Below are 14,687 nucleotides of genomic sequence, written 5' to 3' on the forward strand. Positions count from 1 at the left end.
TGCTTGAGTAAATGCAAGTGTGAGAGGCAGCAGCCTCAGATTGGGACACAGATGCTCTTATGCTACGTCAAAGTCATATTTATTTATCCACACGCGTGGTCCTTTCTGCCCTTGCCAGCCACCGTACCTGTCAACGTGCAGCTCCTCCGTCGTCTGATCCTGGTTTCTCTTCCGCACTCGGGGGACGACGTTTTTCCTGGCGAACTGTCGCTCGTGAGGAGTCGGCTCGTTGGCCGACACCATGTCCTCGATGTCCTCGATGTCCTCGATCTGGGAGTCGCAGGCGGACGGCATGATCTGAGGGCAGAGCGGTAGGGTACACGCACACCAGTTGGGTTCACAGTGGGGTTGCAAATTTAAAGGAGTTTCATTCATCGATAACTGTTGTAGACTCAGATATGTGACGGCGCCTGAGCTTGACAAACTTGTACTCCAACCAATCACAACGTTTCGTGTATATCAGTAAAACAAAAGTGTATTTTAGTGCGAGATCCATACTAGAAGGCTCGTTGCAAACAAATCATAGATCAAACTTCCATCCATAGACTAAACCAAAATAACAAGGCCGTGTAGAAACCACTATGAGTTTTAGCGGTCAAAAACTGTATGATACCTCCATACCTGAGCGCCCTATGCTTCTCACCCCCCAAACATTTTAACAATGACATGGGGAAAGCCAAACAAAAAAGGGCGGTGTCCAATTTACATTCCTAATTGACTTGGCATGTTAACCCCTTAATGATCAACAAAACAAAAATGGCATGCAATAGGCTACACACTTTCATATTCTTATTATCAGACCATATACACATTCAAATTCATAAATGAACACTTAGCACATAAGCCCTTTAAACTAAAGTAGGAGAACGTTTGGCTCCAACATTCCGGCCCCTAATTGTTCTTGTAAGAACCAAACAAAAACAATTATAATTTACAAACAATAGAGGGGGCCGAAGCGTAAAAGTCCACTTCCAGTCCATTCCCAAAGAGGGTATTCCACAGTCAGTTTGTGTTCCACGGAACGGTCAGTAAAAGTGAAGTGTGCATGTGTGTGAGAAAACAAAACAAGGGGCATGGTCTGCTATGCAAGGGCTTCCAGCAGCAGACATAGTTTGGTGATGGGCCTGCAAAGGGTGTTGGACTGCGTTCTAACCTGCACTTGCCTAACGAACCCTTTGGAGTCTGGCCTGCTTTCTGTGACTCGTCCCATTACCCACGAACTACTACGAGTCATCAATGATGAGAACTATGTCCCCTGGGGCAAAGTTTCTCCTCTTCTTCGTCCATTTCTGTCGCTTTTGTAGGTCTGGAAGATACTCCTTGGTCCATCTTTTCCAGAACAAATTGTCCATGTACTGTATTTCTCGCCATCTCCTCCTAGAGTAACAGTCCTCAGGCTTGAACACTCCCGGTGGAATAGAAGGATTGGTGCTCAATAGAAGATGATTCGGCGTGAGAGGCTCTAAATCATTAGGGTCATCTGACGCTGTAGTGATTGGCCTGTCGTTGATGATTGACTCCACCTCACAGAGCAGCGTCTGAAGCCCTTCTTCATCCAGTGTCTGTTGGTTCGTTAAGGCACCAAGGACCCGCCTGATTGTCCTCATCTGTCTCTCCCAAATACCTCCATGGTGAGATCCAGTGGGAGGGTTAAAGATCCATGTGACACCCCTTTTGAGAAGAGTTCCCTGGATCTTCTCATCATCCAAGCCTTCAACCGCTTCCCGTAACTCACGTTCTGCTCTCACAAAGTTGGTACCGTTGTCTGAGCGGATAATATTCACTCTCCTGGCTACAAACCTTCTGATGGCGTTTATGCAGGAGTTGGTATCCAAGGAATGTGCCACCTCTATGTGAACGGCCCTTATGTTCATGCACGTAAAAATTACTCCACACCGCTTGACTGTTACTCCACACCGCTTGACTACAAATTGTGAACCTTGACCTTGATAAATAAATAAAAGTGCCAAAACTGATAAATAAAGAAGCTTCAACGCCACCACCACAGAAGAAGACTACCTCGGAAAAATAATTTTACTATGACAGAACAAGCACAGTATAGCTCTGCAGTGTAGGGTGCACTTGATTTGTGCAAAATCGTTTTATGGCGATTATTTGGTTTTAATGATCGTTGACAGCCCAGATCTTAATCTAGATTAAAATCCGATTAATCGAGCAGCCCTAATCAGCAGTAAGAGTTCTTTTGATCAGTGCTCTTCTTTTGCTGCTCCTCAGCCTCTTGTTTCCCTCTTCATGCTTTTGTCCTGATTGTAGACCTTTCCTTTCCTTGCACAATCGTTTCAGTGCACCTTTAACCTTTAGCACCCAAGCAACTGCTCTTCTGAGGCGGTGCCAGTCTGAGAAATGGGAGATGAGCTTGCTGACAGCGTCGACGTTCTCCTCCACAGATATAGCATTAACCAGTGTGTCCCTCTTCACCTCTGGATCATCCACGCCTAGAGGCTCATCTGGAATACAAGGCCATTCTGACTCTGGCTGTGTTATGAAGCCTGGTCCTGAAATCCAGTCAAAGTTTTTTCACAAACACCTTAGCTGAGACACCTCTGGAGGCGAAGTCAGCAGGATTCAAGCTAGTGTTCACATATTTCCACTGGGACACATCTGAATGATCCCTGATGACGGCGACTCTGTTTGCAACGAATGTGTGAAACCTTGCCGTTTCATTTCTAACATATTTCAACACTGACGTGCTGTCAGTCCAAAACACGGACGGCTTTAGTTGTAGCTCTAACTCTGCTCTCATCATCCTGTCCACACGTACAGCCACTGTGGCAGCTGTGAGCTCCATACGCGGTATGGTGATTGGCTTTAATGGAGCAACGCGAGCCTTACCCATGATGAAAGCACAGTGGGCCTGATTCTCTTGGTTCCCAAGTCCAGATCCTTTATTTCCTTTGCTCTCTCCTCCTCTGGGATAGACGCAATAGCGGTTTGGCTGTTGTTCGTCCATTTATTCAGCCTAAAGCCTCCTTTTGCACACAAGGCCTTGAGCTCCTGTGTGTGTCAAGGCTTCCTCTTCACTGGCCTCTGGGAACTCATATTTGGCCTGCTGCTGTAGCAGCCCTTCCAGTCTTTCAACAGAAACCCTGTTGAAACAAGCTATTACCACATCCTTTGCTCATATGTCCAGGGATCAGACAACCAAAGCAGACTCCCTTGTTCTTCAGAAAGTCCAGCTTCTCTTGATGTGGCCTTTTACCCAGTTCTGTGCAGTTGCCTAGACTATGTTCTCCTTGACAGAATGGACACTGCTTCCGTACCAACGTAGCGGGATTACCTTTCAGAGTCTTCTGAACTAGTGACAAACCCAAAACCACCTTTCTTCTCCTTTACTGCACCTGATTTGCTCACGGGTCCTGGACCAAGCCTCACTGTGGTAGTGGCTTCCCTTAAGCTTCCAAACATAGGATCTGATGCTACTTTAGCCTGGCGGTCAATGAAAGCAACCAGGTCTGCAAATTTAGCCCTTCTATTATTCTTATCCTGGTGTTCATAAGCCACCACTCTCCATTTCTCTTTCAACTTATATGGTAACTTTGCGACCACAGCCCTCATATTTGATGGGTTGTTCATCTCCTCCATATGCTGCACATTATCCACAGTGTTACAGCATCCAGTGAGGAAAATTGCAAAGGCTTGTAGTGCCTCGGAATCTTCCGGCCTGATGGACGGCCAACTGAGAGCCTTTTCGATGAAAGCACAGGCAATCCTATATTCATCTCCAAAGTGTTTTTTCAGGAGCCTTTGGGCTTCTGCATACCCTCTGTCTGGATCCATACTTTGGCAACTACGGACAAGGGCTGTGTTCCAAATCGCATACTTCTACTTCTTACTACCAGTACCTATTACAGCTGCCCTTAGAAAGTACGTACTTTGCAAGCAGTAGGCATCCAAATGGGACGTACTACCTTGTCATAACATTGCGCCTTGAAATTAGCCCACATACGTCGCTGTCCATAACGCGACATTCGTCTACAGCTGTCACGACTCGCACATGTGACGCACATTTCCGCTGCGCACAGGATTGTGGGTCAGAATAGCCAGAAAAGCCTGCTGGCTTGCATACTGCAAAATACGACCGGATGTAGTAGGTCATCCTGGTATTTTTGCCATACTGCATGTGGCATACTATGTATTGGGACATACTACATTCTGTTTTGGCATACTATATAGTAGGGTAGTATGTGATTCGGAACGCAGCCAAGGTCTCTGGGCTGACCCTCTGTTGACCGTTCCAGGAAGTGCAGCCTGTCCTTGTTGATCTCTGTCCTGTCTTCATGCTCAAATGCACGCACAAAGAATCTCTAGTTTAGTGGGTCACCCTTAAACATTGGCACATTAAGAGGTGGTAATGTGGTCAACCTTTGCTGCTTCACCAGCATTTCAGTGATAACATTTTGTTGTTGCATAATGTTGACAATACTGCTCATGCTAGCAGCTCTGTTCTGCACGTCCTGGTTAAAGGGCAATGCTCGTTTTTGACAACCTGGACCTTATTTACGACATATTATAAGAAGTTTGACTCACCGAGATCACTTTGGTGTAGTTCGGAGGCCTGTAGAAGAAATTTAAAATCCAGCGCGAGCCAGTATATCCATGTAATGACGGTGATCGGGGCACCGAGAATGCAGTTTCTCAAAATCTATTTTCGGCCGCTAAACGGTTGTTTTCATCAATCAGATTGGATGAATCGACAGTTGAGATTCCTCAACGCGAGCCATTGTTGTGGTTTTCAAATACGGGGTCTTTAGCCTCTGCGCTACGATCGTTGTTGGTGCCGAGAATATTGTCGTCGTCATTCGTCAGCAACAATCCGATCGTAGCGCAGAGAATGTGAGCCGGAGAATAGCCAGTCTGCGCGCTGGCCTGTGCGCATGCGTGCTGGAGCAAGTGGGGAAAGGCGTGTAAAGATCATATTACAGAGGCTAAAGACCCCGTATTTGAAAACCACAACAATGGCTCGCGTTGAGGAATCTCAACTGTCGATTCATCCAATCTGATTGATGAAAACAACCGTTTAGCGGCCGAAAATAGATTTTGAGAAACTGCATTCTCGGTGCCCCGATCACCGTCATTACATGGATATACTGGCTCGCGCTGGATTTTAAATTTCTTCTACAGGCCTCAGAACTACACCAAAGTGATCTCGGTGAGTCAAACTTCTTATAATATGTCGTAAATAAGGTCCAGGTTGTCAAAAACGAGCATTGCCCTTTAACAGTGCTTCCTTCCACAGCTGGAGTAAGCTGGCTGCGATTTGATCCTCCAAGAGGTTCTGCCTCCATGATAGTGGTCCTACCCCGAACTGGACGGTATGTGGTGGTAGAACTCTGTGGCATAACACTTTGCGGCTGCCCTTGTGCAACATGAGCAGTCGAGAACAATGGGGGACCTAGTCCAGACCTGGGATGCAAAGGTGTAACATGTAAACCTGCGGTAGCCTGAGAGGCATTGGTTTCATCGTTCGCATTTCCTTCCAGATAATCATCCATTCCCCTCCAGATAATCATCCATTCCATCATTAGCACTTCCTTCCAGTGCTTTGAGCGACCTCAGACTCCATTTCTTGAGCAGCCGCACTTTGAGTACATTCATCATGGCCTCATTAGACAGTATTTTAGTTTCAAGCTCCAATTCCTCCTTTTGTGCCTTGAGTTGAGCCTCCTGCCTTTCCAATGCTTGTCTCCTTTTCAGCATTTGAATTTTAACCAATAGCTCTGAAGTTGGAGCTGGGATTCGAACCGCTGACCCTTCGATCATTGAACGACCCGCTCTACCAACTGAGCTACAGCCGCCCCTGTAATGATGAGTAGCTATGCACCGCCTAACGATCGTCAGCCTCTAGGCCGTGGCCTGGCCCCTGTCAATACCAGCTTGGCTGCCTACCATAGACAGGTGTCTGGAGGTGATTGAAGTGAAAGATATTTTGAATCAGGTGACATGCCATGTATTGTCAATTATCCCACCCTAAAAAGAAGATAGCATGAAGTAGGGTTCAAAAAAAATCTCTGATGACCGACCTCACATGTCTCAGGTGAACAGAAGCCACAGGTGACTTGTGTAATAGATCAATTCAAATGAGTGTCTTCTTTGTTCAAGACATTGTGTAAAGTGAGCAGCTGTCCTCTGTGTATTGCCCTGACCCCTCATATCCAGGCTTTCTGATTGACTTTATGGCAGGAGGCCTCCCCAGGGGTCCCCTAGTCCCAACTAGACCTCCCCAGGGGTCCCCTCCTCCCAGCTAGACCTCCCCAGGGCTCACCTCCTCCCAGCTAGACCTCCCCAGGGGTCCCCTCCTCCCAACTAGACCTCCCCAGGGTCCCCTACTCCCAACTAGACGTCCCCAGGGCTCACCTCCTCCCTGCTAGACCTCCCCAGGGGTCCCCTACTCCCAACTAGACCTCCCCAGGGCTCACCTCCTCCCTGCTAGACCTCCCCAGGGGTCCCCTCCTCCCAGCTAGACGTCCCCAGGGGTCCCCTACGCCCAGCTAGACCTCCCCAGGGGTCCCCTCCTCCCAGCTAGACCTCCCCAGGGGTCCCCTCCTCCCAGCTAGACCTCCCCAGGGGTCCCCTCCTCCCAGCTAGACCTCCCCAGGGGTCCCCTCCTCCCAGCTAGACCTCCCCAGGGGTCCCCTCCTCCCAGCTAGACCTCCCCAGGGGTCCCCTCCTCCCAGCTAAACCTCCCCAGGGGTCACCTACTCCCAGCTAGACCTCCCCAGGGGTCCCCTCCTCCCAGCTAGACCTCCCCAGGGGTCCCCTACTCCCAGCTAGACCTCCCCAGGGGTCCCCTACTCCCAGCTAGACCTCCCCAGGGGTCCTCTACTCCCAGCTAGACCTCCCCAGGGGTCCCCTACTCCCAACTAGACCTCCCCAGGGGTCCCCTCCTCCCAGCTAGACCTCCCCAGGGGTCCCCTCCTCCCAGCTAGACCTCCCCAGGGGTCCCCTCCTCCCAGCTAGACCTCCCCAGGGGTCCCCTCCTCCCAGCTAGACCTCCCCAGGGGTCCCCTCCTCCCAACTAGACCTCCCCAGGGCTCACCTCCTCCCAGCTAGACCTCCCCAGGGGTCCCCTCCTCCCAGCTAGACCTCCCCAGGGGTCCCCTCCTCCCAGCTATCTCTGATCTCTGCGTTCACTTCGCTGTTGACCCTCTGACCTAGCCTACTCACTGATAATTGGCTAGTGAGGTATTTGCATATGCAGGTATGGTCACACCATGGATGTATTGGGTCACACCCACACTGTTTATAATGCTCTGTTTTCATGATAATCTTTGCTCTTGGTGGATGTTCATATTCTCTTTGAGCCTGACTTTGCAAACTCCTAACTTATCTGGAATAAAAGTAACCAGCTTGGATTTTTCAAAGATGAAGCTTGGCATTCTTGACTACTATTTTCTTAATTATTAGAAAAAAATCTATAACACTTGTCTTCCACATCAAATGATATGAATGTCAACGCAAAATCCAGATACCAGGAGCAAATAAACAGTTGTAAAAAAAAAAAAAAACACTATCATTACTGTGATTGGTGGTGCCACTTGTAGAAGGCTTTACTGAAGATGGCAGAGGACCGGGGTATGATGTTGTCTGTTAATGTATACTAGACAAATGTACTTATTATGAGTCGCTTTGGATAAAAGCATCTAATGAATGACTAAAATCGAAAAGACATTTCCCGCGCTTCGTGTATCTTAATGAATCACTCTGCTACACTGGTATCAGGCTACTTCTTTCTATCTATCTATCTATCTATCTATCTATCTACCTATCTATCTATCTATCTATCTATCTATCTACCTATCTATCTATCTATCTATCTATCGATCTAGCTAACTTGCTACAGTATCCAGCCAAATATAGCACATCCTTTATAACGAGTACATTCACCACGCTTGGTAATGTCAGACATAATCAGAAGGGTAAAATGTGTCATGATAGATATTAGGTTGAGTAAGTTATTCAAACCTGCATAATAATTCACTAGCCTGGGAGAGCCATGTGACTCAGTACAGACTGAGCTAGGCTAGCTGTTAGCCAACTCTAAACTAGGTTAGAAATGTTTCAGCGGGGAGGAAACGATATTGATACAACAACTACTAAGTTTGTTATCAAACGTTATTCCTAAATAATTCTTAGCGAATAGCTCATGGGCTTTTACGACATGTGGTTTGTGAGACAAGCAAGACATCTTATCTGTGATAACCCAACCCACTTGGTCTGTTCTGGACGGACAACACGTGAATAATAACCTTTCGAGCGTGTTTGTAAATAGTTCTTACCTCGGCTGTTGACAGGTTGTGATTAAAAGCAGAGGACACGTTTTGCTCTTCTCTAGTTAGGGTTGTTTTGATCAACACGCTGCCATGATGGATACCCTCTGAACTCGGGGAGTAACGGAGTGGTGGAAGGGACAAACTTCACACGTGGACTGGTAGAGGCAAACTAGGGTGGGATCATGTTCTAGGCTAGTGACCCTGATGTCGCCCTAGAAGGATTTCTCTTGAATGTATTGTTTCAAGGATTTCACGTGGTGTCCTGGAAATATATCAAATGTGAATATTAGACTTATAGAGACTGCATGACGATCTGTAAACTGTGGCTTATGAAATGGGTTAGAATAGAATATACTTTATTGTCCCCTCAGGGAAATTTGTCTTGGGACTCGTTTGCTGCACAAATCAACTCTATACATAGAAACAGAGGAGGACAACGCATCACATGTCTCACATACATATACTACACAGGTAAATATTATTGGTTAAATATTATTCCTTGACCATCAGAGGTGAAGCTAATTGCCAAATTGCTTGCAAAGTCACAGCGATGTTGTCCTTAGAGCCCTTAACCAGGTATTCACAGGTCTAAGACAAATGACAGGTAACACAAAAGGAAAGAGAAACAACAGATTGACCATATTAAATATTTTTATTCTGCTTTTGGTGAATTTCAAACATAGTAGAAAACATCTTCAATGTCAAAAGTCTTAAGAGGAGAAAATTCTTTAGATAGGCTACTTATATAATATTATAAAATTGTTTAATTAACATACATGCTTAAAAATCCAAAATACATAGTCTTTATGTATTGTGGGTTTTTAAGCATGCATGTCATATGTAGAATTAAAAGATCAGATTTATTAAATCTGATCCCCAAAAAAAAAACATAACATACAATCTTTCTTTTCGCCAATTAATTGTAAAACATGTGGATATGAAGGCAAAAATACACCATTGTATTTATCAAGCATTGGATATTATAAAACATACCTAGAGCCCGAGGTAGTCTACAATACCTAGTGCAAAGGGAGAATCTGAAAAATGTACCTTCATTTACAAATGGCTTATAGCATCAGGCAACCTCTCCCAGCTTATAACGTCCATTAGGAAAAGAATTTAACATCAATCAGTTGCATCATTAAGACTCACACATCACATGACGTGGGTAAGAATCACATGACGTGGGCAAGAATCGCATGACATGCGTTCTAGGCCATTCCTCTCCCACGTCTACACCACTGAACACTTTTAGCTTTGTGCGTAAAAACCAAGTGCTTGCTCCATTTTTATTACAAATTCCTTTTTTTTTTTAACAGAACAGGGAATGCTGATCTCAAACAGACAAATAAATGGGCCTACATAAGCATAACACTTGTTCACCAACTACACACACACACCACTCGTTTTTTCCTAAAAGGAGATGCACAGTCATGAGTATACCCACCGAGGTCAAATTTCATTTGAAATAATTGAAAATACTGTCAAGCTTGAGCCTAAAATACCATAAGCATGGGACTTGCATCAAGCATGTGAGAGGGTTTCAGAGAGGCCTACTCTTTGAAACCCAGATATGTTTTGTAGGGCGTGGGTTTGTAAGGCAGCTACAGAGCAGGAAGTGGAGTTTGTCTTTAAGGCAGTCCCCGCCACGGTGAGTGAGGCCCAGTCAGAGGAGAGAGTGAGGAGACGCAGAGCGAGCTTTCAATGAAACTAGTTTCGATTAATAGCAGGAGGACAGGATCCTAAAAATAAAGAAGCTTTGTCCCCTTGTGTTAGCCTCCATTTTGGTTTGGTCTCCATTTTGTCCCGTTTGGGGCTAGCCTCTGTGGGGGCTCGTGGGTCTCAATTCTCCCAGAGAGGATCCACAGAATATAAGATCGAGACCACGCCCCGACTTTACGGTTCTGTGGGTTCCGTTCTACGCTCACATCCTCCTCTCTCCTCCTCAGGCCGGCGAGCGTCCTCAGTCACACAGGAAGTCGTCGTTCAGTTACACAGGAAGTCGTCCAGCGGCAGCTTGTCGAAATCGTAGGCGTCGAACAGGTCGCAGATGCCTTCGTCCTCCCCCAGGCTCAGCATGTAGTCCTCGTTGAGGAGGGGGGGGGACAGGTTGAGGAAGGGCCCCCCCCCCAGGGGGATCTGGTCCTCCGTCTGCTGCAGCAGGCTGGTGAAGGGGGAGGTGATGGGCGACAGGCTGGTCACCAACACCGCGGCGGCGGCCGGGACGCTGACGCTAACACCGACGCTCTTGCAGGTGCTGGACTCTGTACGGGGGCAGATAAGAGGGGGGGGGGGGGGGGGGGGTTAGAATCACACATCAACCTCTGGTCCTTCCTACGAAGCCCCCCCTGTGGCTCCGAGCCCATAGGTGGCAGCACGGAGACGGCACCAGTAGTAAACGAGAAGAGGAAGAGAACGGAAACGACAAGTACGTTCCCACGTTTGACCCGCTGGCAGGAGGTCAATCGTGGTCAAGGTCAAGATCCTTCATCGCGGAAGGATAATAAAGTTAATAAAACAGCTGCTGCAACGCAGGACGTGTGTGTGGTTCTCTGACTCTGCCATCGAGATGCATTCTGGGATATGGCTTATGAAGAGCGGAGCTGTCCTGCACTATCAAAGGGCCAGATGCATCTCTGTGACCTAATAGCTTACATGGTCACAGAGATGCAGACATCAAACACAACCTTCTTTACACACACACGTTCACAGGCGTGAGACACATGGTTTAATGACATCACCAGTCGTGACAGACGCTTACCTTCCAAGACCTTTAAGAAGGGCGAGCTGTCGTTGACGTCCGAGCCGCCATTTTTCACAGGGCTGTTGGGCGTGTTCTCATCTGGACACAGGAAGACGTTGATGGGCCCCTTGGTGCTGGTGAGGTGGACAGACAGACTCTAGGGGTAGAGGGACAGAAGGAGGAGATCTGTGAGCCGCTCAACTGGTCGGAAACTTTACCGTCCACATACAACGCGGTGGTTGAAAAAACTGTAGACTTGTCCCGCTGGCATAAATATGATTTAAAGCCGACAATACTCTACGGTAGCTTTACATCCAAATACTCGTTGAAAATGTAATCAATGAGGAGGATCATGGTCGAGGTCAAAAGCTTGAATACAAATGTTTTGTATTGATTTTTTGTTTTTGTTTTGTTGTTGATTTTCTGAATAAAAAGAGGTGTGATCATAAAAATGCATGGTTTCGGCATTGCACCATGCGTGTTTCACTGCGTGATAAATAAAAACGTTTGTTATTTTGTTTTCTATGTGCAGTGGGGTCGGCCACAAGTTTACCTCTTCTGGGTCGGGCACCTCTAGCTTGGTGTCTGAAGGGGCCTTGATCACGATCACCGTCTGGTCGTCTAACCTGCTGGGCTGGCGGATGTCCTGGTACGTCACGTAGGCATATGTGAACGCAGATGGTTAAAGAACAACAAGCAGTGGTGCTTTCAAGTCCGTACACTTGTTCATGCTCTCGAGTCCTCGTTCACTAGCCTTAATACATCTACGGTAACTATAGTAACGACTAGTGGGGGGGGGGGGGGTTCCGAGTGTCACCCCGGATACACAGGAGTTACTAAATGGTAAATGGACTGCACTTATATAGCGCTTTTCCACCTTAGCGGCACTCAAAGCGCTTTACAATGGCCTCTCATTCACCCATTCACACACACACCAATGGCAGCAGCTGCCATGCAAGGTGCTAACCTGCTCATTGGGAGCAATTTGGGGTTAGGTGTCTTGCTCAAGGACACTTCGACGTGTGGACAGTCGGAGCTGGGATTCGAACCACTGACCCTTCCATCGCTGAACGACCCGCTCTACCAACTGAGCTACAGCCGCCCCCAGAACCAACTCAGAGGGGCTCAGAAGGAGCTTGTTCGCTCAGTCCAACCGGACCCTGAATGAGAGACTTCCTGTTGAAACTCTGGACCGAACTCAGGAGCAACACTCAGCTATTTACACTCGGTAGAATAAACATATCCACATTCTGTACTTGTGATTATACAACAGCTAGTTCCGACTACGCATTGTGATTGGCCGAGATGTATTCAGAGCCGCGCCAATAACCACGATTTACCAACCGGCAAATCACCGGTAAACTCCCCAAATGCTATCGCTAAGCTGCCTAGAGCAACGGTAAACAATGGAGGTCTATTGCTGATGGCTGAAAGCAATGTAGTTACGCTATTGAACACTACATACCCATCTCTTTCAGGACAATATTTAACAACAGTGCAGTGCAGTTGTATAAGTCTAGCTGTGCTCTCGTACCTGCGACCGCAGCATGATAAAGCACTACTTCTCGTGTGTTACTGCTGAAATATACATATGAATAGACTCTATAGATTAATATTATATAGTAACGTATATAACCATTGAGAAACAATGGTTCTGGAGCCTAGTGACCCATAGGGCAGGAGTCTATCTCCTGATTCCTTAGCGTGAGACAAGTACACCCCTGGACATGACGCTAGTATGTAGATATATATATATATTTATTACTTCCTTCCTATATAACCCAGCTGCACAACCCACCCAGCATCCCATGTATATACTTTGTGTCTATATAGAGACGCAGTGTTTCTCTATATACTTTTATTTTACCTCTCTATATTGCTTAGTATGTGCACAATATAGGAGCTAACGGAAGAACATGTCACTACTTGTTGTGCCTGTATGATGTAGTTATGTGACAAATAAACCTGACTTGGGACTTAAACGTGGCTTTAAAAGTAAGTGGTATTGGGTTTTGACGTGTTCGTTAGTCAAGGACTAGACTTAAACCTGTGTCCAGGAAATCAGCCCTGAATGTGGGTAGGGACAGCAGGTCAAGCGGACGTTGAAGGATTGATCAAGCCAGAGGAGGAGACCGGCCTTCCGCTTCTAGACTAAAGAACACGTCAAAACCCCAATACCGGTTACTTTTAAAGCCATGTTAAAGTTCAAGTTCAGTGCCACAGCTGTGTGTGGAAGTGTGTGTGTGTGTGTGTGTGTAAGTGTGTGTGTGGAAGTGTGTGTGTGTGTGTGTGTGTGTGTGTGGGGGGGAGGGGGCAGGGGTGAAAGGATATTTTTGGTTGTGCGGAGCCTCCATCATTAGTTTGACATCCAGGCTGCAGTCCTGGATCAGCTGATCCAGCCGGAGCTCCTCCTGCTCCAGGTCAGACACCTCCTTGGTCAGCCTCTGCCGGTTCACCGTCCCCCCACCACTCAGACTACAACCCCTGGGAGAGCGGACGAGAGAGAGGGCGGATGAGCGCAGGGAGGGACATTTTTTAGATAATTTTTAGGGCTTTTCAGCTTTAATGTCATAGGACTGTGTAGAGAGACAGGAAATGTGGGAGAGAGAGAGGGGAGGACATGCGGCACAGGACCCGAGCCAGGAATCGAACCCGGGTCCGCCGCGCGAAGGACTAGCCTTCATATGGTGCGCGCCTTACCCGGTGAGCTACCGGGGCGCCCCCAGGGAGGGACATTTCTAACTGTACGCGTACATTACACATGACAAATAAAGAAATCTTGGATCTGGAGAGTGAGAAATTGGGAGTTCGCAGCTGATGAAAACAGGGACTGTTTCTCTTTTTGACACGGGGTTAACGGCAAGCCAACATGTCCGTCTCTAGTCATCGTTAAGTTGTTTATGTGACGTTAATGTTGGACTTTGTTCCATGTTGTACGCATATCACTTACATCCATTGAATGTTGTTTTTGGACTTCTTCTTGATGAGGTGGATTCCCTCCAGCACGTTGGTGATGTCATAGAGACGCCTCTTCTGAACGCTGAGGACCTCGGCTGCCTGGTTGAGGTCCAGCACGCCGTCGGACGACTGGGCCAGGAGATCCACAAACTTCTTGGTGAGCAGGCCCAAGGAGGTGTCGTAGCGAGTCTTCTCCGTAGGGGACTTTGGAGCTGCGATCAAACGGAAGGAAAGAAGAACAGGAAGAGTGTTAAGTTAACGTGTGACGCAAACGTGTTGAACATTCAGACATGCTGACCACACATATTCTCCCCACAATGCATTCTGTGCTAATCTGACGCGCCAGATGGTTTGCTTTTGTATACCTATCTGGGAAATCTCCGTTGGAAACTGTTTGGAAAAGGGCGGGCACTTTCAAAAATACTGGCGATTGGATGAAGGAATGAAACCACACACTCAAGCTCTCGATGTTGGGTGATTTAATCAAATAGACAATGTTTCAGGCTTGCGGCCTACGTCAAAGTCTACTTCACCCGTTACCGGTATACCTCCAAGACTGTGGTATGCATTTTATTATTTTTTTCTTAACCAGGTGATTGGATGAACCATCTGTCAATCACCATCGGGGCGCTAACTTCAACCACTCCACGCTATCAGACCCGCCCAGCGTAGCTGTTTGTATTTCAAAATCCTCA

The 14,687-nt window shown here is 47.2% G+C and overlaps 1 protein-coding gene across 1 annotated transcript in view; it reads right to left on the reverse strand.

Annotated features, from left to right (window-relative positions):
- Positions 1 to 10,187: 10,187 nt before the first annotated feature.
- The window catches only part of LOC311312082 (transcription factor E2F3-like), a gene marked incomplete at its 5' end in the record, with an annotated part of 6,093 nt that continues 1,593 nt past the window's right edge, over positions 10,188 to 14,687 (reverse strand). The window contains 5 exons of the mRNA XM_084441951.1: positions 10,188 to 10,555; positions 11,053 to 11,191; positions 11,588 to 11,702; positions 13,366 to 13,518; positions 13,985 to 14,204. Of these exons, the coding sequence (XP_084298077.1) occupies positions 10,278 to 10,555; positions 11,053 to 11,191; positions 11,588 to 11,702; positions 13,366 to 13,518; positions 13,985 to 14,204 (905 nt within the window). The 3' untranslated portion in view covers positions 10,188 to 10,277. The remainder of the gene's footprint in view (positions 10,556 to 11,052; positions 11,192 to 11,587; positions 11,703 to 13,365; positions 13,519 to 13,984; positions 14,205 to 14,687) is intronic.

Source organism: Borostomias antarcticus (assembly GCF_949987555.1).
Source record: "Borostomias antarcticus genome assembly, chromosome: 8".
Lineage (NCBI taxonomy): Eukaryota > Metazoa > Chordata > Actinopteri > Stomiiformes > Stomiidae > Borostomias > Borostomias antarcticus.